Below are 26,998 nucleotides of genomic sequence, written 5' to 3'. Positions count from 1 at the left end.
TGTTAATCAACTATACTCCAATATAAAATAAAAAGTTAAAAAGAATTAATGTTGTGCCCAGCCAAAAAAGGAAAGCAAAGTGCCTTTCAACCCAGAGGTTTATTCGTTTCTGGCTGTTTTAGAAGTGCTTGACCTGTATCATTGCTGAAAATGTTCACTACAGAATATGGCTGCAAAGGCCTAAAAGGTGAAATCCTTGCTTCCTCGTTCAGCTGATCGTTGCAGAGAAGGTGAGGGGTCTCCCTTCTCTTCGTGGCGAGAGCACTGGTGTTAACCCTCATATACAGGAGTCTCTGAATATGTTAAGGGAAAGACACCTAGGTTTCTTTGCTGAAAGGGTAGATGCTGGCTGGTGTCTGGGATCCAAGTGTCTCCCTGGAGTTCCTCCTGCAGGGAACTGGAAGCAGTGTTCACTGGCATCACACCAGATCTCTTCTGAGGTTCAGGAGGTTTCCTATGGCTGGATGAGATTGAATTTATTCCTGTCCCAGAGGTGCTTCAAGCCCATGTTGATTGGGCCTGTGCAAATTAGTAAGAAGCCTGATAGAGTCACGTGTTCTTAAGAGGCCAGCACGGCCACGGAGCACAAGAATAGGGCAGGCCTGGTGGAAACAGCATGACTGGAACAAGTTCTTGGCCCTCGCGGCTTTGGGCGGCTGGATTGGAAGGTCTTGGGGGCGTGTGTGCTCTCTCACGCGGGAGCAGAACAGCACTCGATCTAGCAGTGTGATCACATCACTGTCCCCCAAGACGTGGCCACCGCCCTTCTCTCCTCAGCCCCAGGCTGGTTTCTGCTGTGCTGGCTCATAGTTAAGTGCATGAGTCTTTCGTGACCTCTGAATGACTGTCCATAAAGGGTCAAGTCACTTTCTCCAGAGGCAGCATCACTCAGGATGTACCCAGCAAGGTTTAGTGCGCTTGTCAAAGGCGAGGAGTTTGTACTGTTGTTCTTGCCTGTTTTATTACCATTGAAATGACCTGCCAAGCAACTGGCATCCACTGTGTAGGTGTCAGCTGATACAGATATAAGGAGACGGATGGGGGAGACATGCTTTTTGCCCCTAACTTGCAAATGTATTGAGGAGACAAGGCCTAGGCACAGTAAAAATAAAATAGAAATACAAATATACGTGAACAATTGTGAGCTGGGCATTGTTCTAAGTACTTCCTGTGTAATAACTCTTTCTATCCTCATGACATTCTACAGGAGCAGGTGCCATTATTGCTCTCATTTTACAGGTGAGGAAACAGAAACACCAAGGTTCAGGGGTGTGTGTGGCCAGGTCTACATACTGGGTGCAGGAGGAGACAGGATTCAAACCCGACAAGTCTGGCTATGGCCGTGGTGGCTGAGAAGGGCTACCTGAAGAGCTAGTCCTACCTCTGGGGTAGGGGCCCAGGTGCAATAGGAAGGGGGGATCCAGTGAGTAAGATGCTGCTTCGGGGTTCACTGCCAAGCCCTCAAGGGAAAGGCATCTCGTACGTGTAGACGGTTAGTCTTTCAACTCACTTCTGGGTTTAATGAGAGAGCTGTGTCTCTTGCTTACCATTGTTTCCATCTGACCCCTTTACTGTGTGGCCTAAGTTTTCATTCTAGGCTTTGAGGCAATGGACAGATTGGTGATAAGTAAAAACTTGGCAGTGTTCAAAACCCAACACTTACATTTGCAAGGAGTCTGTGCCTTACTTACCCAAGGAGGTTTTTCCAGTTATTTCTTGCCGGGTAATAAATCACCTCACAACTTAGTGGCTTAACACACAACAATCATGTTATTGTTATCATTGCTCATGTTTCTGAGGTGACTGGCCTCAGCTAGGCTGTCTTGCCCGGGGTCTCTCCTGTGGTTGCCCCAGATGGTGGCTGGGACCAGAGTCACCAGAGAGCCTTCTTCACTCACAAGTGTGAGAGTTTCTTCTGCTGTCTGCAGGGACCTCAGCAACGGTATTGGCCAGAAGACCTACACATGGCTTCTCCACATGGCCTGGCTTCCCTCGCCACATGGCAGTGGGTTTCCAGGGCAAGTCTAAGAGAGAGAGAGAGAGAGAGAGAGCTCACTGGATGTGTATCACCTTCTGGGACCTAGCTGTGGAGTTTCACAGCCATCACTTTCACTGTATTCATTTTGTTAGAAGCGAGTCACTCAGTCGAGCTTGTATTCAAGAGAAAGGAAATTAGATCCTAGCTCTCCATGGGAGAGTGTCAGAGAATTTGCGGACAAATTTGAAAACCATCACAGAGGTTTTCCAAATAACTTCACTCTGGTTTAAACAAATCAGTTACTGAGATGGACAGGGCCTAAAGAAGGTGTGTGAGCTCAGAGTTTAAGGAAAGAAAAACAGGAGGTTGGGCCAGGGAGAGGCGGTGGCACCAGAGAACCAGTGCTAACCTGGGTGACCAGAGGCCTGGCCCTGCCTCTGACCAGCTGTTGACCTTGTGGAGGCCTGTCTGCTTTGGGGCTGCCCTACCTTCCTCACCTTTAACCACAGAGGACTGAGAAAGATGGGCACTCAGATACCTTCAAGCTTTCGTGGCAGTGGGCCTATACTTTTGAGGACTAACATCTTCATATCATAACCTCCAAAACCCTCCAACTGTAGGCCCTCCTGCTGACGTCAGTGTGCTCAGTAGTGGTGCAGGCGGCCCTCTGATCACCAGCACATGCATCAGGGCTCCTGAGGGGCCTGGGGTAGAGGGTGGGATGCAGAAAGAAAATGAGAGGGGCTGGGTGGGACAGGTGCCCAAGTGTGGGGTAGTGGAAGTCAGGGGTGGGAGTGAAATATCCCCATGAAGAGCCCGGGGCTGCTAGAGCTCAGTGAGGTTAAATGAGCTGCCCAAGGTCTTAGCAGGCCCAGGGATACTGAGCTTCTAACGGACCCTTTTGTGTTTGGAAAATGCCCTGCCTTCACTTTGTATTTACTCTCCTTTCTCCTCTCACTAATCTCATGACGGCATTAGATTTGACATCACTAGTGCTTATACTATAGAAAGGATAACAGGCAAATGATGCCATGCCGTGGATGTTTTGTGGTCCATCCTGCCCCCGGCAGGGGGAGTGTCTTCTGTGACAGTGATTTCTTTCAGTGTCCTCTGCTCTTTCTGGATAGCGAGTGAGAGGATGAGATAGCTGTCTGGCTGTTCCCCCCCAACCCTCCACTGCTTTGGCAAACTCTAGTTGCCTCCAAAGAAGGTGAAAAGAGTGAGGAAAGCAAAGTGCTCTTCTAACAAAGGCAGGAGCAGAGCTTGCTGTTGCATCCTCCTCTGAGCAGTGAAGGTCACCTTGGGTCATCCTTTGTGCTTAAACACTTACAGATTGGGCCAGTCTGGGCCTTTGGCTCAGCACTGAGCAGCTACATTTTGAGAAGCAAGAGATTGGGACTCCCAGAGGAAAGCTGGGAATGAGAAAGACATCAACAAATCCTTGGGAATCAAGATAAAACATGAGGGTGTTTGGTACAGCGATGGTGTGTGTGTGTGTGTGTGTGTGTGTGTGTGTGTGTGTGTGTGTGTGTGTGTGTGTGTGTGTGTGTGTGTGTGTGTGTGTGTGGCTCATCTTCTGCCAAAACCAAGCTCATTTCTGCATATTTGTTTGCTGAGTATTAAATACTCCAAAGATTGCTCTTTCTATTTGTTGAATCTGAAATGAAAAATGACTCAGCAGAGAGGAAAACAAGCCTCGAATGCCCTGAATGGCCTCTGAATGAAAATCTACAGCTGTAAATCACGTGGCTTTTCTTCTCCCCACCGGGTCCTTCAACACACACACAAGCACAAGTACCACACACAGTTGTGCACACACCGCATCTCGAATCGGCTCCAGTCCGACCCAAGTCCCTTTATCTCATTTCCCTTCCCACTCCAGCCTTTCCAGGGCCCTACCCCTTCCTGTAGGAAGATCTGTCCGAGTTTAGGTGGAGGCAGCCTGGCTGCAGCCCACGGCTGATTTTCCAGAAGGGCAGACGCTTCCTATTTGGCCCCTTTCACGGGCTCAGCGTGAAGATCCCTCAGGAAGATCGGAGACTTTTTATTCTTCGACCAAGGGGTGGGCACCTCAGATTGTCTCTAGCTTTCGGACCTGGAAAGATGGATTGTCTGGGGAAAATGACCGTCTGCCCAATCAGATGTGCCCTGCTTTGTATAGAAACTGTACTCCTGAAAAGTTGAGTACAAACCGGATTTAGGTATACTGAATCATATTCTGAATTGCTGGAAGGATTTACTGTCAGAGGAACCCAGTCGTGGATCCCTTTGTGAAGTGAATTATTTTGTAATGTGGAGACTCCCTCAGTGATTTATGAGTTTGGTGAGTAGATGGAACATTATACCGAATGTTATTTTAAATGTATTGTGTGGAAACTTGTTATTCAAAGGTACCCAGCACTGAAGGCTTGTTCAAAGAATTATTCTGTAATGTGGATAAACATTTCATGATTTATGAGCTTGGCAAGTTCAGACATTTCTTAAAGTGGGATATACCTCTAGCACTGCTTCAGAGAAAGAGGTGGTTTTTACTAATAATCAGACCTGGGGGAAAAATGAGAGCTCTACTATCTGTAAGTTACAGTCACTTCAAAGGGGCTTGGGAGAAACAAAGAACTGAAACTTTCCGTTTTGTTAAGGCAAGAAATCCGAAGGCTTGCCTGCTTTGCTTACTTTCCTTATCACCGAGGGGGAATGATGGGGCTGTTTTTCCAAATAAATGCAGTTAACTATTATAGCAACACTTATAAAAGTGTTTCTTTTTATATTTAAGTCTATATCATCTGTCTACCTCTCTATCATGTGTCTATTATCTCTCTCTCTCTCTCTCTCTCTCTCTCTCTCTACCATCTATCAGTCCTATAGTAAAAAACAGACACTGTAGTAGGGCGTGTGCTTTGGAGCACAGAAAGCTGTTTCTCCACTAGTACAGAGAGCCTCATACCCTGAGATGTCTGCGTGTCTGAGTTAGGTGAGAGACCTTAGCTTCCTGCTCACCCTTTCTCACTCAGCGGTTCAAAAGTCATTTCAGCACTCATCTCCCAGGGTTCGCAGCTCTATCCTCACTCACTCTCCTATTCGGGCACTAGAGTAGAGCTTATTACTAGGGATGTGGTCTGACTCCCCCCCCCCCCCAGCTTTATTGAGATATAATTGACATATAATGTTGTGTAAGTTTAAGGTGTACAGCATGTTGATTTGATACACTTATATATTGCAAAATGATGATCACCATAGCATTAACTAACACTTTCATCCTGTCCCATGATTACCATTTCCTTTCTGTAGTAAGAACCTTTAAGATCTATGCTTTGGTACAAAATATAGTATCATTAGCCATAATCACTATGCTATGCATTAGATCCCCAGAACTTATTCATTTTATAACTGGAAGTTTGTACCCTTTGATCAATACCTCTCCATTCCACCCCACACCCAGCCCCTGGCAACCACCACTCTACTTTCTGATTCTCTGAGTTGGGTTTTTTTAGATTCCACATATAAGTGATAGCATAAAGTAGGAAATGGTCTGACTTTTTAAGGCAGTTGGAAAAGAGGAGTTTGTTACTGCCTCAGCTGTGTGTAACCTGGAGCTGCAGGAGACACAGGACTGACCAGGAGCGAGTCCTGTCTGTGTGAACTCTCCACAGAATGGGATGGTATCAGGCAGGATGTGCGGATGACTTGCTCTTAAACCATGATGTGGCCCTGACTGTGTTTCAGAAAGAGGCCTTTGAAGCTTACCCAAGTACAGAAATAACTTGTAAGAAATTTGATTCTAGGTTCTTTTAAAAAAATTCCCGATAATTCCTGGCTGTGGCTGTCACACTCCCATCTGCCTAACCTTCCATTTACTTCCTGGTTTTTCCGATGGCTTTGACCCATAGCCTGTCTAGATCCTGGTGTGGGCAGCCCTGAGATGGAGAGTCAACCATCTCCCATCGGATCTGGGAGGTCCTGAGTCGTGGCTCCTTTGGAGTCAGTGTGGAGTGTTCATCCAGCTTGGCTAGGGCAGGCGATTTTGACTGTGAAGCGGAAGTGGGGTTTTCATTACACAGGACATATACTCTCTGAGCTACATAGTCATTGACATTCCTTGGAAACTATTGGGCTGTGGGTGAAGTAACACTGGCCGTGGAGTCAGAGGAACTGGAAGGGTTTTAACTCTGTCTCTAGTTTTGTGACCCAGGCAAGTTAGAATTAATCTGATTTTGATGTAGAGAGAAGCAAGACCCCTAACCTTAAATGACTCGCAGTCTGGCTTGAAAGACAGACAGAACTGTAATTCAGCGTGATGAGTGGGAACCAGCAGCCAGACCAGGTAAGTCTGCCTAGGCTGTGGGTGAAGTGACTTAGGGACTCACTTTCCTGCTTTGTAAAGGCAGGAGGTAATCTCTCCTTTCAGGCTTATTGTAAGGCTTGATGATTATGCATTTGTAGGTATGTACTAAGGGGCAGGTGTTCTAAAAAAATGAAAGGTATAAGTAGCAACTCTCAAACTTTTTTTCTTTTGCTTCTCTATTTATCTGCAAGATATGCTAATCAATAATATCTCTCAATACTGCAAGTGATTCTCAAAATATAAGACAGGTTCACCCAATACCTTGAACCTGTGGGATATGCGTGGTTGGTTGGAAAGCACCCTCGAGATTCTGATAGACTGCCTCCAGGAATTTTTTTTTTGTCAGAGAAACCAATGTGAATGACATTAACAGGGAACATATTTTCTTTGTTAAAATCAAAACATCGCAAATAAGGCTAGAGTTTCCCTTTGATCACCATTTCCAATCTCCCCTGCCAAGCACTATGATCTCTGAGGGAACTACTATTATCAGCATTTGCCTTCTAAGGTTCCTTGCTCTATCCTCACATACCACCCTATCCGAGCACTACAGTGTGCACTAGATTAAAGTTTGTTATCAGCATGGTGTTTAACTTTCTAGATCTTTTATGTACATATAAATGTATGTGAATGTGTGTATATATCCATAAAAGTATATAGTGTGCTTCATATAAATCTTGAAACCTGCTTGTTCACCTAAAAACCATGTCATGGACATCTAACCATGCAATTACATGTGGCTCTAACTCATACTTTTAAGCTATTGCATAGTATTTCATAGCAGGAATATGCCACAGTTTATAGTATTCCCTTATTGATATAAATTTTTCCAAGTTTTGTTATTTAAAAAAAATATTGTACCCACAGTGTTCAAGGGTTCCAATTTCTCCACACTCTTGTCTACACTTATTGTCCTTCATTTTTTTTTCTTTTTTGATAATAGCCATCATGACAGATGTGAGGTGATATCTCATTGTGGTTTTGATTTGTATCTCCTGATGATTAGCAGTGTTGAGCATTTTTTCATATATCTGTTGGCCATTTGTATGTCTTCTTTGGAGAAATGTCCATTCAAGTCCTTAGCCCATTTTAAGGAATTTTATTAGGTTTTTTGTTTTTGTTTTTTTGTTTGTGTGGGTGTTTCCTTTTTTTCTTTTTTGTTATTGAGTTATATGAGTTCCTTGTATATTTTGGATATTAATCACTTATTATATTGTTTGCAAACATTTTCTCCTTTTCTGTATGTTGCCTTTTCATGCTGTTGATAGTTTGCTCTGCAAAAGCTTTTTGGTTTGAGGTAGTTTCACTTGTTTATTTTTGTTTGTGCTGCCAGAACTTTTGGAGTCATATCAATGTAGTCATTTCCAAGGCCACCATTGTGAAGCTTTTCCTCTGTGTTTTCTTCTAGAAGTTTAACGTTTCAGGTCTTACATTTAAGTCTTTAATTCACTTTGAGTTGATTTTTGTGTATGGTGTAAGATAAGGGTTCAATTTCATTCTTTTGCATGTGGGTACCTAGTTTTCTTAATACAATTTATTTAAGAGTCTCATTTTTCCCCATTATATATTTTTGGCATCCTTCTTGAAGATGAGTTGGCCACAACCTCTATGGAAAACAGTATGGAGATTCCTCAAAAATTTAATATAGAACTACCACATGACCCAGCAATCCCACTTCTGGGTATTTATCCAAGATAGTTAAAATCAGGATCTTGAAGAAATATTAGCACTCCCATGTTCATTGTAGCATTATTCACAATAGTCAATATGTGGAAATAAACTAAATGTTGACAAATGAATGGAAAAAGAAAATGTGGCTTCTACATACAATGGAATATTATTTAGCCTTAAAAAAGCATACTTTGCAATATGCAACAACATGGATGAAACTTGAGGACATTATGTTAAGGGAAATAAGTCAGTCACAGAAAGACAAATAGTACATGATACTAATTATGTCAAATTCATAGAATTAATGAGGGGAACTGTGGTTGCCAGGGGCTAAGGGGAGGAGGAAATGGAGAGTTAATCAACAGGCAGAAAGTTTCAATTAAGCAAGTTGAGTAGGTTCCGGAGATCTGACATACAACATTATACCGATAGTCAACAATAATGTGTTGCACACTTAAAAATTTGTTGAGGCATGAATGGATTAAATGCTCCAACCAAAAGACACAGGGTTGCTGAATGGATACAAAAACAGGACCCATATATATGCTGTCTACAAGAGACCCACTTCAGACCTAGGGACACATACAGACTGAAAGTGAGGGGATGGAAAAAGATATTCCATGCAAATGGAAATCAAAAAAAGCTGGAGTAGCAATACTCATATCAGATAAAATAGACTTTAAAATAAAGAATGTTACAAGAGACAAGGAAGGACACTACATAATGATCAAGGGATCAATCCAAGAAGAAGATATAACAATTATAAATATATATGCACCCAACATAGGAGCACCTCAATACATAAGGCAACTGCTAACAGCTTTAAAAGAGGAAATTGACAGTAACACAATAATAGTGGGGGACTTTAACACCTCACTTCCACCAATGGACAGATCATCCAGACAGAAAATTAAAACGGATACACAAGCTTTAAATGACACAATAGAGCAGACAGATTTAATTGATATTTATAGGACATTCCACCCAAAATTGGCAGAATACACTTTCTTCTCAAGTGCACACGGAACATTCTCCAGGATAGGTCACATCTTGGGTCACAAATCAAGCCTCAGTAAATTTAAGAAAATTGAAATCATATAAAGCATTTTTTCTGACCACAACGCTGTGAGATTAGAAATGAATTACAGGGAAAAAAACGTAAAAAACACAAACACATGGAGGCTAAACAATACGTTACTAAATAACCAAAAGATCACTGAAGAAATCAAAGAGGAAATCAAAAAATACCTACAGACAAATGACAATGAAAACACGACGATCCAAACCTATGGGATGCAGCAAAAGCAGTTCTAAGAGGGAAGTTTATAGCTATACAAGCCTACCTCAAGAAACAAGAAAAATCTCAAATAAACAATCTAAACTTACACTTAAAGGAACTAGAGAAAGAAGAACAAACAAAACCCAAAGTTAGCAGAAGGAAAGAAATCATAAAGGTCAGAGCAGAAATAAATGAAATTGAAACAAAGAAAACAATAGCAAAGATCAATACAACTAAAAGCTGGTTCTTTGAGAAGATAAACAAAATGGATAAGCCATTAGCCAGATTCATCAAGAAAAAGAGGGAGAGGACTCAAATCAATAAAATTAGAAATGAAAAAGGAGAAGTTACAACAGACACCGCAGAAATACAAAACATCCTAAGAGACTACTACAAGCAACCCTATGCCAATGAAATGGGCAACCTGGAAGAAATGGACAAATTCTTAGAAAGGTATAACCTTCCAAGACTGAACCAGGAAGAAATAGAAAACATGAACAGACCAATAACAAGTAATGAAATTGAAACTGTGATTAAAAATCTTCCAACAAACAAAAGTCCAGGACCAGATGGCTTCACAGGTGAACTCTATCAAACATTTAGAGAAGAGCTAACACCCATCCTTCTCAAACTCTTCCAAAAAATTGCAGAGGAAGGAACACTCCTAAACTCATTCTGTGAGGCCACCATCACCCTGATACGAAAGCCAGACAAAGATACTACCAAAAACGAAAACTACAGACCAATATCACTGATAAATATAGATGCAAAAATCCTCAACAAAATACCAGCAAACAGAATCCAACAACACATTAAAAGGATCATACACCATGATCAAGTAGGATTTATCCCAGGGATGCAAGGATTCTTCAATATATGCAAATCAATCAATGTGATACACTATATTAACAAATTGAAGAATAAAACCATATGATCATCTCAATAGATGCAGAAAAGGCTTTTGACAAAATTCGACACCAATTTATGATAAAAACTCTGCAGAAAGTGGGCATAGAGGGAACCTCCCTCAACATAATAAAGGCCATATGCGATAAACCCACAGCAAACATCATTCTCAATGCTAAAAAACTGAAAGCATTTCCTCTAAGATCAGGAACAAGACAAGGATGTCCACTCTCACCACTATTATTCCACATAGTTTTGGAAGTCCTAGCCATGGAAATCAGAGAAGAAAAAGAAATAAAAGGAATACAAATTGGAAAAGAAGAAGTAAAACTGTCACTGTTTGCAGATGACATGATACTATATAAAGGGAATCCTAAAGATGCCACCAGAAAACTACTAGAGGTAATCAATGAATTTGGTAAAGTTGCAGGATAGAAAATTAATGCACAGAAATCTCTTGCATTCCTATATACTAATGATGAAAAATCTGAAAGAGAAATTAAGGAAACATTCCCATTCACCAATGCAACAAAAAGAATAAAATACCTAGGAATAAACCTACCTATGGAAACAAAAGACCTGTATGCAGAAAACTATAAGACACTGATGAAAGAAATTAAAGATGATACAAATAGATGGAGAGATATACCATGTTCTTGGATTGGAAGAGTCAACATTTTGAAAATGACTCTACTACCCAATGCAATCTACAGATTCAATGCATTCCCTATCAAATTACCAATGGCATTTTTTACAGAACTAGAACAAAAATCTTAAAATTTGTATAGAGAAACAAAAGACCCCAAATAGCCAAAGCAGTCTTGAGGGAATAAAACGGAGCTGGAGGAATCAGACTCCCTGACTTCAGACTGTACTACAAAGCTACAGTAATGAAGACAATATGGTACTGGAATAAAAACAGAAACATAGATCAATGGAACAGGATAGAAAGCCCAGAGGTAAACCCACACACCTATGGTCAACTAATCGATGACAAAAGAGGCAAGGATATACAATGGAGAAAAGACAGTCTCTTCAATAAGTGGTGCTGGGAAAACTGGACAGCTACATGTAAAAGAATGAAATTAGAACACTCTGTAACACCATACACAAAAATAAACTCAAAATGGATTAGAGACCTAAATGTAAGACTGGACACTATAAAACTCTTAGAGGAAACATAGGAAGAACACTCTTTGACATAAATCACAGCAAGATCTTTTTTTGATCCACCTCCTAGAGTAATGGAAATAAAAACATAAATAAACAAATGGGACCTAATGAAACTTAAAAGCTTTTGCACAGCAAAGGCAACCATAAACAAGATGAAAAGACAACCCTCAGAATGGGAGAAAATATTTGCAAATGAATCAAAGGACAAAGGATTAATCTCCAAAATATATACACAGCTCATGCAGCTTAATATTAAAAAAACAAACAACCCAATCCAAAAATGGGCAGAAGACCTAAATAAACTTTTCTCTACAGATAGCCAAGAAGCACATGAAAAGCTGCTCAATGTCACTAATTATTAGAGAAATGCAAATCAATACTAAAATTAGGTATCACCTCATACCAGTCAGAATGGGCATCATCAGAAAACCTACAAACAACAAATGCTGGAGAGGGTGTGGAGAAAAGGGAACCCTCTTGCACTGTTGGTGGGAATGTAAATTGATACAGACACTATGGAGAACAGTATGGAGGTTCCTTAAAAAACTAAAAATAGAATTACCATATGACCCAGCAATCCCACTACTGGGCATATACCCAGAGAAAACCTAATTCAAAAAGACACATGCACCCCAATATTCATTGCAACGCTATTTACAATAGCCAGGTCATGGAAGCATCCTAAATGCCCATCAACAGATGAATGGATAAAGAAGATGTGGCACATATACACAATGGAATATTACTCAGCCATAAAAAGAAATGAAATTGAGTTATTTGTAGTGAGGTGGATGGACCTAAAGTCTGTCATACAGAGTGAAGTAAGTCAGAAAGAGAAAAACAAATACCGTATGCTAACACATATATATGGAATTAAGAAAAAGAAAAAGGTTCTGATGAACCTAGGGGCAGGACGGGAATAAAGACACAGACCTACTAGAGAATGGTCTTGAGGATATGGGGAGGGGGAAGGGTAAACTGGGACAAAGCGAGAGAGAGGCATGGACATATATACACTACCAAACGTAAAATAGATAGCTAGTGGGAAGCAGCCGCATAGCACAGGGAGATCAGCTCAGTGCTTTGTGACTACCTAGAGGGGTGGGATAAGGAGGGTGGGAGGGAGACGCAAGAGGGAAGAGATATGGGGATATACGTATATGTATAGCTGATTCACTTTGTTATAAAGCAGAAACTAACACACCATTGTAAAGCAATTATACTCCAATAAAGATGTTAAAAAAATAAAAGGAGAATGTAGTATAATGACAAACAAAGACAGAAACAAAATAAACAACAACAAAAGGACCTAGGTGGATTTTAGAGTAATACAAACCCTGGGTTCATGTATGAGTTTTGGTGCCTATCAGCTGTGTAACCAGATCAGTTTTAACCTCTTCCTCCTCAATTACCTTACTGATGAAAACAAACCTCATTGGGTTACTGTGAATATTACATGAGATAGCCCTTGGCACGTGTTAGATATCCATGGTATAGTTAATAGTACTCCTAGGTTTGTTAATGGTTCTTTTGTGTTTGTTAGCTGCTGGACACCCTAATTTTAAGCAAACAAACCGAAATAATCACTGGTATTGGAGATTCACAGCCTGCAACCAAGTAAGAGTTTCCAAAAGGAAATTCAGTCAACACTTTTTGAGCAACTTGTGAATCCTTAGTTCAGTTAAAAACTGTTTTTGAGCACCTCCTTTGTACGAGATATAATGTATTCTTTTGGAGATACAAGAATGAGTCATTTTGAAGCTAATGATTAAATGGGTAATTTTATAACAATGTTATGGAGGATCTAATAGAAGCAAATTCAGTGTGTGAAGGGAATGAGGTGTAGGAGACAGTCCTTAAAGAAGGAACCACTGGGGAACGTCATGGAGGGGAGAAAGTAATGGCCAAGAACCCACAAAGAAGGTGTCATGAAAGAGAATTGTAGCACTCTTCTTCAAAAGGCTGCTAAGAGAGGGTGGTTATCCAAGGCAGTGCTCGCAAGGCTGAATGGCTGCTCACAAGGAGCTCAGATCTTTGTAGAAGGACATCCTGGATCATGGTCATGGGTTAGTGCTAGACTACAGCCAAGATCAATGTCTCCAAGGTCTGCCTGTGTGTTTCTTTTCTGGGCATGTTTATTTGTGGACTCATTTATAGAAACGCGGTGTTCCTGCTGCTGGCAGTGTGTAGGCACTGAGACATTTTATCTCTCCAAATCAATGCCATGAAACTATGGTCATCACCCTTTTGTGGACTGTGGGTCACTTGCCCCTGCCCCCTACCGTGATGCCACTTTAGTCTTTTGTATTTGATTAGTTTCTGGCTCTATCCTCTTCAGGCACAACTATCCGAATACCTATTTTTTTTTCTTACCATTTTGGGTGGGTCAGAGTTCTACTACCTAGAAAACATCATAGAAAGCTCCTGTTTCCTCAAAAAAGTGTCTTAGCTATGTCATCCTATTACTTACTCTATTCCCATTATTGCCCATTAAAATCTTATTCATCCTTCAAGAATCTGATCAGATGCCGATTTCATCATGAAACCTTCTCTGATCACTCAAGCTTAAAGGGATTTTGTCTCCCTTTATAATTTTGTTTTACATATTTTTCCTAACAGTGGATCCAGTGTTCGTTGACTATTAGTGTTACCTGGAAGAGAGTTTCTTTTTTAAATAAACTTTATTCTTGAACAGTTTTATATTTACAGAATCATTGCAAAGATGGTACATAGATTTCCTATTTACCCACTACCTAAGTTCCCCTATTATTAACATCTTACATTAGTGTAGTACATATGTCATAGTTAGTGAACCAATATTGACACATCATTATTAACTAAAGTCTCTACTTTATTCATATTTCCTCAGTTTTCTCCAAATGTCCTTTTTCTGTTCCAGGATCCCATCCAGGATGTCACATTACCTTTAGCCGTCCTGTCTTCTTTGGCTCCCTTAGCTATGTCGGTTTCCCAGACTTTCTAGTCTTGGGTGACCATGACAGTTTTGAGGATTATGTATCAGGAATTTTGTAGAATTTCCCTCAATTGGGATTTGTCTGATGTGTTTCTCATGATTAGGCTGGAGTAATGGGGTTTTGGGAAAAAGACCACAGAGGCTAAGTGCCATTCACATCACATCGTATCAAGGATACATACTATCAGTGTGACTTAACAAAGTTGATGCTAACCTTGATCACCTGGCTTGAGGTAGTGTTTGTCATGTTTCTCTACTGAAAAATTACCTTCTCCATTTCCATACTGTACTCTGAAGAAAGTCACTGTGTGCAGCTCACACTTAAGGAGTCGGGGGTGGGGAAGTGAGAGGGGTGGTTATGCACCAGCTCTTTAAGAGTAGAGAGTATCTACATAATTATTTAGAATTCTTTTGCATGAGAAATTTGTCTATTCTCCTCCATTTGTTTATTCAATCATTTATTTATATCAACATGGACTTGTAAATATTTATTTTATATCTTGAGTTATAATCCAATACTACTTGACTCATTTTGTTGCTTAAGTTGTTCCAGCTTTGGCCACTGGGAACTCTTTCTGTTGGCTCCATGTTCCTTTGCCATATCCCCATCATTTTTTTTTTTTTTTTTTTTTTTTTGCGGTACGCGGGCCTCTCACTGTTGTGGCCTCTCCCGTTGCGGAGCACAGGCTCCGGACGCGCAGGCTCAGCAGCCACGGCTCACGGGCCCAGCCGCTCCGTGGCATGTGGGATCTTCCTGGACCGGGGCACGAACCTGTGTCCCCTGCATCGGCAGGTGGACTCTCAACCACTGCACCACCAGGGAAGCCCTCCCCATCATTTTTGTGTATGCTTTCTCAACTTGGGGCACTAAAAGATTCTCCAGGCTCATCTGGCACTAAAATATTCTCCAAGATCATCATATTTCCTGCCCCAGTCCTGGAATTAGCAGTTTCTCCAAGGGAACCCTGGTTCCTTTTATTGGAGAATGGTATTAGAAATCAAGATCTGGGTACTAGGTTTGCTCGTTGCTATTGGGGTATCATTGTTTCTAGGCCCTCTTAGCTTATATAGCAAGGAGATAGATATATGTGTGTGTGTGCTAACCTGTGTGTACACGTATCTATAAATATTTCCATATGTGACCATCTATATCTCTATTAAGCTAAACGTGAGTTCATGCTGATGTCTCAACTCTAATCCACTAATAACATGGATTATTCTGGGGGAGCTTAAAAATACAGAATTTCTGGTACCATTCTAGAGCTAATAAATTAGGATAAATATTGACCTTACATCTTTTGAAAGGCAAACACATTAACGTCATTGAATGTTTTTCTTGATTTAATACTGGAATCAATATTAAAATTATGAAAAAACATTGTAAATGTAAGTTTTACTTTATCACCATTCACAATTTGGGTAAGTATTTATCTTACTAAAATGTTGTTACCCACCTATAGTTTGGCTAATTTTAATTCCATGAGTATATGATCTAATAGAGTTTGAAAATTCTTATATTATGTAACTATTGAATGTCCCAGAGTTTGAAAATTCTTATAGTATGTGACTATTGAATGTCCCATTCAAGTATTAAACTCCATGATTTAAAGTTCTGAATATAGAAATAAACACTATAAGAACACAAAGATGCAAGTTGTGTTCATTCATGTTGAAAGTATCTGCCTCACTCATTTCCTCTCCTTCTCTTTCTTGTTTTCTTGCATTTTTGGTGGGCTGCAGGCTCCAGTTCCAACACCATCTTCTGAGATGATCCTGATTCCCAGAATGCCCTTGGTGCTGCTCCTGCTGCTGCCTATCTTGAGTTCTGCAAAAGCTCAGGTTAACCCAGGTAACACAGCCATTGCTCAGCCCCACGCTGGAAGACAGCTGAACACTCAAGCCCATCAATGTTCATCTTGGGAAAGGCACTGCTAAGGGCCCCAAAAGGTCATTCCTCCCTCCCTTTTTTTCCCTCCATGGTGAAACCTGGCCATAGCAGGAACAGAAATTACTATACTCTCTCTATGACATATTGTGAAAGGGCTTCTTATATGGAGTAGGGTAGAATAAAAGGAAAATTTTTAAAAATGGGAGGTGGAAGAAACAAACATTTGCTTCTGCATCTTCTGGGACACCGAAGGAGAGAATTTTTAGACCTTGGAGAAATTCTGCAGGTTGGTTTTCTAGTTATGTTTGGCTGTCCGAGGCCTGTATTTTACTTGGATGTCATGTTATGTTTTGGGGACCCTGGTCTTGTAGGATCTCAGGCAGTTTCTCTTTCCTACAGGGTGTGACCATGCTCAAAAATAGGTATGTTAGTCCCCTTCCCCCAATTTTTTAAATTATGTGTATATTTTAACTTTAAATTGAAGTATACAGTTGTATCACTTGTCTATTACCATAGTAATGCCGCTTAACAACTTATGCAAGACTGGTGATTTAGTCTGGTCTTTGCTGGACTATGCTTCTTGTCTCTTTTGGATTCATGCAGATATCTGGGAGTAAGCTGGTTATTGGCTCATTGAGGATGGCCTTGGCTCTGACAACTGGGGCAACTTTGCTGTGCTCTCTTCCAGCAGATTAGTATAGATATGTTTTAATGGAAATTGCACAGCAGTGAGAGCAGAAAGGGAAACATGCAGCATGTTTCAAGCCAGTGCTTGAGTCATGTTCTCTGAGATATCATTGTCCAAAGCAAGTCACGTGGCCAAGCCCAGAGTCAGAGTGGGCGAGCACAAAAAATTACACAGGGAAGGTCTGAATACCTTCAGGGAAGGGAAGGGTGAAGGGTTGAAGTCATTTTTTTCATCTTGCCACAAATATAAATATAGGAAAGTAGATATAGCATAAGTGCTCAATTTGATGAATTTTACAAACTGAGCACATCGATCTGAGCAGTATCCAGATTAAGAAACAGAACTGTACCAGCACTTCAGAAGCTCTCCTCACACTCTCTTTCAGTCACTTTTCCCCACCCTCACCCCAAGGGTAGTCATTATTTTGTTTTCTAACAACATAAATTCATTCTTCCTGGTTTTGTACTTTGTTTAAGTGGAGTCATCTTTTGTGTCTGGCTTCTTTCATTCAATATTTTGTTCATGACCTTCATCCATATCATTGCATGCAGTTGGTGACTGTCTCCATTGTTGTATATTATTATTTTATTTGAATATTTTATTTATTCAGTCTACTGTGGATGGGAATTTGGATCATTTCCAGTTTGAGCTCATTATGAATAAAGCTCCTATAACCCTTCTTGTAAAGGTCTTTTGATAGAGGTATATACCTAGAAGTGGCTTATAGTTTCATATAATCTGTTTTTCTACGTGTGGCCAAAGAGTTTTCCAAAGTGATTTTGCCAACATACCACCCCATGGCAGTGTATGAGCGTTCCAGTGGCTTCATTCTATATTTGGATTCCTGAGGGCATTTTCATTTCCTCTTCTTCACATAGCATGAGTGTACATTTGTGAAATGCTCACCTTATTACTTTCTCATAATAAGCTTAGTTGGTGTATCCCAGATCTGAACTTTGACACCATTCTTTCATTTTTCTGCTTTGTATTCCCCTCACCTAGTTGAAGTCTGGTTGCCTCCTACTACATTTACCAAGCCCAGTGTCATTCTCCCTGCTTTGGTCTCCGAGGAAGAGTTGCTGTGAATGCACAGAATGGTAGGATGTTTTGGTGCTTGGCACACTCACAGAGACTGGTATGACATGAGGCTATTTACATGACTAAACCAAAAGAGCTAGCCATCTGTGTTTGACAACATCGCTGTAGCCCTGGAACAGAAAACAGGCTGTTTGAAGACAGCAAGCAGTTATCTTTAAAACATTTTCCCCCATTCCTGGCATCAACTATTTCTGCTGGCTCTCTCTGCCAAGGAAAAAGAAATAAAGGTCTTGACTTGCAAAGAACTTTATAGGAACATGGAATATTTGAGGTATGCTGAGGGGATAATACTTCCCTCTACCATTTCTTGTATTTTACAGGTTAAGCTGGAGACAAGCAATGGGAAGCAGTGAGTCTAGTCACAAAGCTTGGGGCTCATGGAGGCTTAGGGCTCGCACACACTGATGAACTCAGAGTAGGTACATAATAAATGCATGTTGATTTAAGGATGACTTTTCAGAAGTCCTTATTGGTGTCACCAAAGGACTGAACGTAATAGAGTAAATTCTTGGCCAGTTAGATTTTCCCCACAAGATGGCCATTTGGTATAAATAGATGAAATGTTGGAGTTAAGTCAGGAGAATTGGGTAGTAAACAAATCTTATATACAATCTATTGTTAAATATTGAAATATGTTTTAATGGATTATTAAGTGTAAATATTGTTTGGCAAATAGTAACTGAGCTAAGTATTAAATTCAATTAATATATAAAGTCTAAAAGAAACACTGACTTAAGCTCATTTTGAAGATTTCACCATGGCCATTGGTCAGTGAGCCTTCTGTCTTAGTATGACTTATTCATAATAAGGATATTGAATATTTAAAAATATCAATCTAGACAAAGAAGCAGAAACCAACAGAGGGTGAATAATGTTGCTATTTAGAGAAATTCTCTACAATTGAGATCACAAGTGTCCTGCAGTTGCCACCCCCATGGAGGCTGCAGAGTAGTGCTAGTGTGATACAGGTCAAGGCATGAGGGCAGTTGGGCTGGTGGCTCACTGCTGTGAAGCACTGGAGTTTTGACAGTGGTAGCAAAGCAGGTAGTGGGTCAGGTGATGTTAGTAGCATTTCCAGTAGTGGCAGTGTTGAAATTGGTATTGTCACTACGGGCTGCTGTGGAAGGTTTGCAAGTCCATATGGGAAATACTGACGTACAGGTGTGTGTACATAGTCTTGAAGTGTGAAAAGTGTGCCTAGCTCTCTTCTAGCTGCAACAGTGCATCAGGGATTGGGACCTACTGACTGTCAGTTCAAGGAGGAAGTCATTGGAAAAGTTTGAGGCAGTTCCCTCTGTCAACATCTTGTCTCAGGAGAATCATTTAGCTATTGGCATCTGCATCAAAGAATCATACCAACAATTTCTGAACAACATTTCTACAAATACTTAAATGATTTGGATATTATTAGAATATTCTAATGAATGATTTGTAGTTCATTTGGAAAATAATATTTAACTCACTTAGAAAATTATTTTGAGAACAATCCTAGTTACAATCCTGGCTTTGTTTTTTTTTTTTAATTGAAGTGTAGTTGCTATACAATATTATAGGTGTACAATGTAGTCAGTCACAACTTTTTAAGGTTATACTCCATTTATAGTTATTACAAAATAGTGGCTATATTCCCCATTTTGCACAGTATATCCTTGTAGCTTGTTTTATACCTAATAGTTTGCACCTTTTAATCCCCTAATCTCCCCTCTGGTATTGCCCCTCCCCCCTTCTCTGTCCCCTCTGGTAACCACTAGTTTGTTCTCCATATCTGTGAGTCTGCTTCTTTCTTGTTATATTCACTAGTTTGTTGTATTTTTTAGATTCCACGTATAAATGATATCATACAGTATTTGTCTTTGTCTGACTTATTTCACTTAGCATAATGCCCTCCAGTTCCATTCATGTTGGTGAAATGGCAAAATTTCATTATTTTTTATGGTTGAGTAGTATTCCATTGTATATATACACCACATCTTCTTGATCCATTCATTTGTTGAAAGACATTTAGGTTGCTTCCCTTGGCTTGGTCTTAAATTAGTTGCATAACACTACTAAGTCATTATATTTTTCTTTGTACTTTCTTAATCCTTTCACCAGTAGTAAAATGAAGTTGGATTAGATAATGTATGAGATCCTTTGTCACAAACCTACTATGACTTAGTGGTATGGGAACGTTACTGCCCATATTGGAAGATATCGCTAGGCTTTTGGCTTGGAAACAGGGTCCCTGAACTTGCATGGCTATTCTTTGTAAGAAAGACCATTTGTCCCCAGCTCTCTGCCACTTCCCAGGCTCAAGGATCTAAAGTCTGAACTTCAGAAGAATCTTGCCTTTAAGGCTAAGCACATAGGAGATAGCTGATGAATATTTTTATAATTTAAATCCTAAAATGCTCCCTAGTGAGAGGTTGAGTCCAGAAACCCCGCCCCAGCCTAGCCTGCAGGAGCTTCATAGTACTAGAAGCCACCTTCTCTAGGGAATCTTTTTCTCTAGAGGTGGGTCCAAGAGGAAGCATTTTAGACAGAAGAAATAGCACAAGCAATGGCTGGGAGGGAGAGAGAGTACACATGCAGGGTGATGAGCAAAGGACCCAATAGGGCAGTTTTCCATCCTCCGGTAGGGTCTGTGGGTCAAGAACCCTCTTTCTTAACTTGGGCTGGGGCTACTGGACTTAATAGGAGAGCCAAGGCTACCTCCATGGGAAATGGACACCTCTAGACTCCACAATGAAGGACAAGAATACTCCTGGCTATTGAAGTTGTTTGATCAGTCACCAGGGTCAGGCTCCTTCAGAATGTATAAAACCAGTGTTTCAGTGGACATTAAGGGTCCAGAACCTTGTGGAGTTCCAGGTAGGAGGAAGTAATAGAAGTAACCTGGTTATTCTGAAAACCTAGTCCTGAAAACCTGAAGTCCTGAGGACTCACTCAGCCAACTAGATCACTGCTGTATGTGAAGAGCATGGGGGCAATTGTTCCTACAATCCTGACTTGGCTTGTGACAACTACTTGTGGTTGGAAAAGGGAGAAACACCTCTTCTCCCCAACAGGCAACCCAGGCATTTAGGATCCATGGTACAGAGCCAGGGCAGGGCAGTGCTGGGACTTCCCATTTCCATCCTGGATTTTCCCCTCATAGGAAGCAGGCAACTTGCTAGCAGTTCAGAGCTCTGAGGTGGGGCAGTCCTCCTTTGGTATCTAGAATGTTCCCACTTCGAAAGGAGGAAAAAAGACATTAGGGTTTGAGATTCAGAGAGGAGTTCTCCTACTGGCTCCAAATTGGTTTTCGGTTCATCCCTGTGGTTTTATTCTTTCCAGCATCAGTCCTGCATTCAGTGAGTTCTTAGGGTCTAGGGACCTTGAATCCTAGGCTATTCATGCTGCAATGAACCTTAGAGATATTTAAGTCCTTCCTTCTCCTTTTACAGATAAAGGAACTGGGCGTCAAAGGGGGTGAATGATTTTTCCATGACTGCACACATAGCTAATGGCAAAGCAGGGACCCCCAGCTCCTGTCTCCCAGCCCCAGGTTTCTTCCACCAGACTACCCACTCCTCTGGGAGCCATTTGAGGAAATGATCTTTCTCTAATAATCATGTATAGCTGGGCAGCCTCATGGTTTCCTTTCTGTGACTTCTGATGTACATTTATGGGGGTGAGAGGTAATTTGGGTTTGAGGGACAGCCTGAAGCCAAGGAATAGGGTAAGACAACAGGATCCTATAGAGGTCACACTTGGAACCTCGCTCTTGTTAGCACACTCAGCAAGCAAGGCTAGAGCTAGAAGCCCTTCAGGACCAACTCACCCTTGCAAAGAAACCAAAGTACTGGAGATGCTATGGTGCTTTCCGCACAGAGTTGTCCCCTTCTCCCCACTCCCTCATCTCCCACCAAGGCTGATACCTGCTACATTACCAACACACGTTTCCATACTGAAAAATCATTTCTGTTTCCCAGGGTTCTCATTATTCATCTTCTCCAGAGATGTGCTGAGAGGGTTTAAGGGGCCTCAGCTGCTAATCAGAATGTGGTGCTAGTTCCAGGTTTCTGAAACCAGGCCTGAGGTGCTAAGGCTGTGTGTTTGTACGTATGTGTACGTGTGTACTTCATATGGCTTGAGCAGGGCCCTGGGAAGGCACCTCCTGGGTTGAATTTCTCGTAAGTGAACAATGCTAGCTGCTGCCCAGATTGGCTCTTTCTTGCTTGTATGTTTGTTTGTCAAGTCTAGCCTCAGGGTGGCCTTTGGTATCCTTCCTGCCAGTAAAAGGATCTCTCTCTGGGGATAACAGGAACTCATTTGCCTCTTAAGCACTCTTAGTTGTGCCAAATGGGGGAAAAGAGAATGCAAATTTTGAAGAAGAATACCAACTAATATTTAATGAGCACTTAATATATTCCTGGTACCATTCTAAGTGGCGTCAACAAATATAATCTTCACAATCATCTTATGAAGTAGGTGGTATTGTTATTCCAGTTTCACCGAGGGGAAATTGAGGCCCAGGAACATTAGGTAACTCAAGATTATAGACCTAGCCAAGTGGCAGAGCTGGGATGTGATCCTCCTCCGGGGAGCACATTCTTGACCTCTGTGCTCTACTGCCTCCTGGAGTGTTAGACTCATTTTATGTTTGTGCTACCCAATCACATCAAGTCTCCAATGTCAGGCTGGCTGAGATGGTGAAGGTATGAGAGTGACCCAGAGATAAAGGAATTTGCCAGTCTCAGTGAAAAAAGGAAGGGAGAGCACTGAGCTCAAGTAAAGGCACAGAGCCACAAATAGCAAAAACAAGAGGGTGGAGGTGGTTGTCACTGAGGGGTCATAGGGCAAAGATGAGGTCAAGGTGTTGCCAAAAACAGGAACCACATGATTTTGGGATCCTCGGTATGTGACAAGTGCTTTCTGATCAAAGGCTTTGCCTTCACCCGGTGATAACAAAATGCTGTGCCAATGTCTTCCCTCCCAGGATGCACGTTCCTTTTGCTGTAAAATTTCAACAAATCTGGGATCAAGACTTTCTAAAATCTAAACAAGCAATAAGCTTCTCTGGGCCCTCTTTCTAGATTGTCCCCTAAATTGGTGTTTCTTCTTGACCCTGAGGTCATATTACAGACAGCGTGGAGAGTATGTGCTGACAGCAGAGTGTGATGACAACAAAGATGGTGAAGAGACCACGGCAACTGAGAGGTCTAGATTCTAGTTCCAGCTCTGTCACTATCTAGCTTAGTGACTTTAGCTAACTCTCTGCACCTCACTTTGCTCCCTTATAAAATGGGAAGAATAAACTCTGCTTTCTGCACTTCACAGGGTTACTATAGGGAGACCAAATGAGATAATGAAGTCAATGGGCTTTGGAAAGTTATATGCAAATATCAAGGGTTGTGATTTGTTACTTTTGGAAGAGAAGGAAATTAAAATAACCCAAACACTATAAAACAATAGTTTCTGTCAAGCAGATGATGGAGGAGGAAAGAGAAAAAGCGTTCATTAGTGACTATTATCATCTCTTGTGGTCTCCAAGAGAGACTCAAGTTACCTTTGGAGAATAGGGGTTTCTAACAACCCTGAACTCCGGCCATCCTAATTCCAAGGGATTCAGGGCCGTGTGCCCAGGCTGAGCATATCCATGACGGTGTATTTTTTCTGGGGAGAATAGTGTGATTGTTGACTTAGCTCTTGGTCTTAGCCAACAGGACTCTGAAGAGCATGGATGTGGTAAGATAGCCCTCCCAGAATTTTTCAGTGGTTTGGACACATACACAGTAAAGTAAAGCAAAAGTTAAGACATTCAAAACAATGAGGGTTTTGGAGTGGGGGGGGGCTTAAGTGGGAGGTGATGAGTTGTTAAAAAGTATGCAACTTCTTTTTTTCCTGCTTCACAGATGTTTATGACTTTGGCTATTGTCTTATTTGGTGTGGTTGATCTCTTGTGTCCTCATGACAGACACCTATCACAGTGCTTGGCCTATAGAGGCAATCAATAAATATTTGAGGAATAAAAAGAAGGCAGGAAAGAAGGGAAGTTGAGAAGCTCCCAGGCTTCTCTGTTTTTTTCTCCAAAAATGGATCTAAATTATGCCATGTGAGACTTGATCTCACAGAGATGTTCGGAAGCTGAGAAGAGGCTATACGATATCATCCCTTTAAGTGACAGGAGTGCAAAGTAGAAGGATGATAGACTGAAGTTCCCTGAGCTGCAGCTACTAATGTGCAGTAAAGAGGTCCAGCCTCTGATGTCCGAGGGCTGAGAGCCCTTCACCTTGCAGAGGTAGAGTGCAGCCTCTGCTTATTCCTAAAAGCTTAAGGTCTCCCTCCTTTGGCCTGTGGGCAGAGCATTTTAGTGGATATAAATAAAGAAAAATGTGCTTAAGTTTACCCAAATATGTGTAAAGCTTTTACTCTTGACTTTTCAAGGGAGGGATTCAGATTTAATCTTTTGGGTGCTGTAAGCTGCAGTCAATATATAAGGTCTAACAATGAAGAGTATCTTCTATGTATAAGCATTGCTAACTTAAGAAATGGTTCATCCTGGCATAAGAGAAGCCCTGGCTATGGGGACAGGCTAAAACCACCTTGAGAAAGCTATAATATTAGTTTGTTTGTTTTTAGTAGGTTAGACCAATACTTAGGACTTTGTCATAGCTTTTCTTATTGAGGAACTTGCTCAGTAGTGATGGATGGCTATCCTACTACTACTACTGCTACTATAATACTAGTACTGCTACAACTACTAATTATAACAGCAACAACGACATGGTATATCTATGGCTACTGGTTGTGTTTCTTGATTAAGTAAAATTAATCCTTCATTTCTTTTATGAGGATGAATCTAAATTCCTCTCTTGAAGTGCCAAGAGTAAGAAATTTACAAATACTGGGGTAAATTCAAACATATTTTTCTTTATTTATAACCACTAAGATGTCCTGAAATTGACTTGGCCCACTTCTCTGTGAGGCTGGGGTGGTCTTCTCTTCAGAAACGTGTTTGGGTCTTTGATTTTCTTAAGAAGAGGTGAACCCAAAGTCCAGATTGGCCAACAGTGAAAGCAGTTGGATCTCCCTTTACTTGGTGGGGTAGAATTTCTTCACTCTGGGCAATTGGTAAGGGTATAAGCTTGGGTTCTTGGTTATTCAGTGCTTTTTAAAAACTCCTGTGTTTTCTCTGTGGCCTCTCTTCCTGGTGGGTCCTGAACTCTAATCTTTGTTTTGTCAGACTCAAAAACTCAGTTCAGCCTTTCAGAGAGTTTCTCCTTAGGTTTCTCCACTGCGTCTCTACACAGCCCCATCATTTGGCAAATGTGCTGTGCAAGAAAAAAGCCGCCTGCTCGGAGGATCCCAGGTCTACTTCAAAAGCTCTTAGATTTTATCCTCTAGTGACCTTCTAACCAGTGCAAAGCCCAGAGTCAGCCTCTTGCCCTTGCCTCCAGTTGACAAAGGGCTACACATGACTACAGAAGTTATGTCACCTGTCCGATTCTCCCTTCTCTGAAGCTTCAGTTTCTCTGTTCTCACTACCTCAGCATCAATCAGATGCTTTCAGGTAGATGATTTGTGAATTTTATTCAGTTCTTCCAGTTATCCTCAGGTGGAGGGTTACTGTAAGCTACTCCATGCCACCTGGAAACAGAAATAAAAAGTTAACTTTTATCTCGTTGCCATTGTGATTCATATTAGCTGATTATGCTTTGCTTTTCGAATTGGCTAGTAGGAAGCTTAGAGACAAATTTGAGGCCCATCACCGGCAAAAGGTATAGAACCAAATGTATTATTTTGGATACAAACCTTAGCTCCGTCTTATCTTATTGTCCCTGTTCTCTTTCCCCTTACCCACATTTCTCCACTTATTTCTCTGTTTATTTATTTACTTAGTATCTTATACAGCTTTGGAAGCCAATTCCAATCTTTTTTTTTTTTTTAGAATGAATCAGTAAAAATAGTTAAGAAAATAACACCTAACCTTTATTAAATGTTACTGTTCTAAGCATTACTCTGCTCTAAACATTACTATCTAGGTACTTGACATATATAACTCATATTTTCTTACAACATTCTTATGAACAAGTACTATTATTACTGTTAAACTGAGAGGCTTAAAGCTTAATTAATCTTCCTAAGGCCATAAATCCTTTGAATTGCTTAAGAAAACGTGAATATAATATCCCCTCTCCTTCTCCTATATCATTTACTGAGCCCTATTGTCTTCCAGGAAGTGTGCTAAGTTCTTTGCATACATTATATTAAATCTCCACAACAACCCCGCTTGGCAGGCTTATTAAGAGACTAGGAAGTTGAGGTTCGGAGAGGCTTGGTAACTTGTCTTGGGGGTCGCGCAAGAGTCAGGTTTTAAGCATAGACCTGTTTTGATTCCAAACTATGCCGTGGCTTTCTTCTCAACTCCTGACTCATGGCTACCCAGCTGTGTCTTCAGCCTACCTCCCTGTTGAGGGAATGAACACACTATTTTACTACAAGTCTTTCGCTGACTTTGTTAACCAGGAAGAAGAACATATCTTGTCTGGCCCTCATCTGAGTACCCAGAAATCCAGTATAGCTTGGGGACCCCTCTTCTGGAGCTCTGCAATAACTGTTTCTGGAAAATATTTGGGGCTTTTAGGAGAACTGCAATTCTAAAGAACTGTTCCTAAGGGGAATTTAGACTTGGGCAAAAGAGGTCTTGGCAAAATAGCTTCATTGTACCTAGAGGAACCCAAATAATTTTCCTTGGCACCTAGCAAGATCCCTTTATGTAGATATTTACCTGCACAGTGAACCAGTCTGAAGTAGCCTGCTAGGTAGAGCTTATGGAGAGAAAGGGCCCAAATAACAGCTTCTTTAACTAGACCACCTTGTCCTCTCTGGAGCTAAAAAAACTAGGTCATGGTAGCCTGAGCTTGAAGAAAGAGGAACCAGGGATCAGGGGATCTGAATTTCAGTCCTGATTACCCTAGTCAGCTGTGCATCCTTGAGTAAGTCAATTCACCTTTCTGGGCCTCAGAGATTCTAATAT

At 41.1% G+C, this 26,998-nt stretch overlaps 1 protein-coding gene across 2 annotated transcripts in view; it reads left to right on the top strand.

Annotated features, from left to right (window-relative positions):
- The window catches only part of DDR2 (discoidin domain receptor tyrosine kinase 2), a 159,624-nt gene that overhangs the window by 80,683 nt on the left and 51,943 nt on the right, over positions 1-26,998 (top strand). The window contains exons 1-2 of one of the 2 annotated variants that reach the window (XM_004282032.3): positions 3,870-4,301; positions 16,064-16,172. In XM_004282032.3, the coding sequence (XP_004282080.2) occupies positions 4,293-4,301; positions 16,064-16,172 (118 nt within the window). In that variant the 5' untranslated portion in view covers positions 3,870-4,292. Of the gene's footprint in view, positions 1-3,869; positions 4,302-16,063; positions 16,173-26,998 lie in introns of those variants that run through there. The other variant, XM_033409747.2, reaches the window with a different exon arrangement.

The sequence above is a fragment of the Orcinus orca genome, chromosome 1, assembly GCF_937001465.1.
Source record: "Orcinus orca chromosome 1, mOrcOrc1.1, whole genome shotgun sequence".
NCBI classification, from domain to species: domain Eukaryota; kingdom Metazoa; phylum Chordata; class Mammalia; order Artiodactyla; family Delphinidae; genus Orcinus; species Orcinus orca.
The sequence above is the reverse complement of the archived record's forward strand: the minus strand, read 5'-3'. Positions and strand labels throughout refer to the sequence as shown.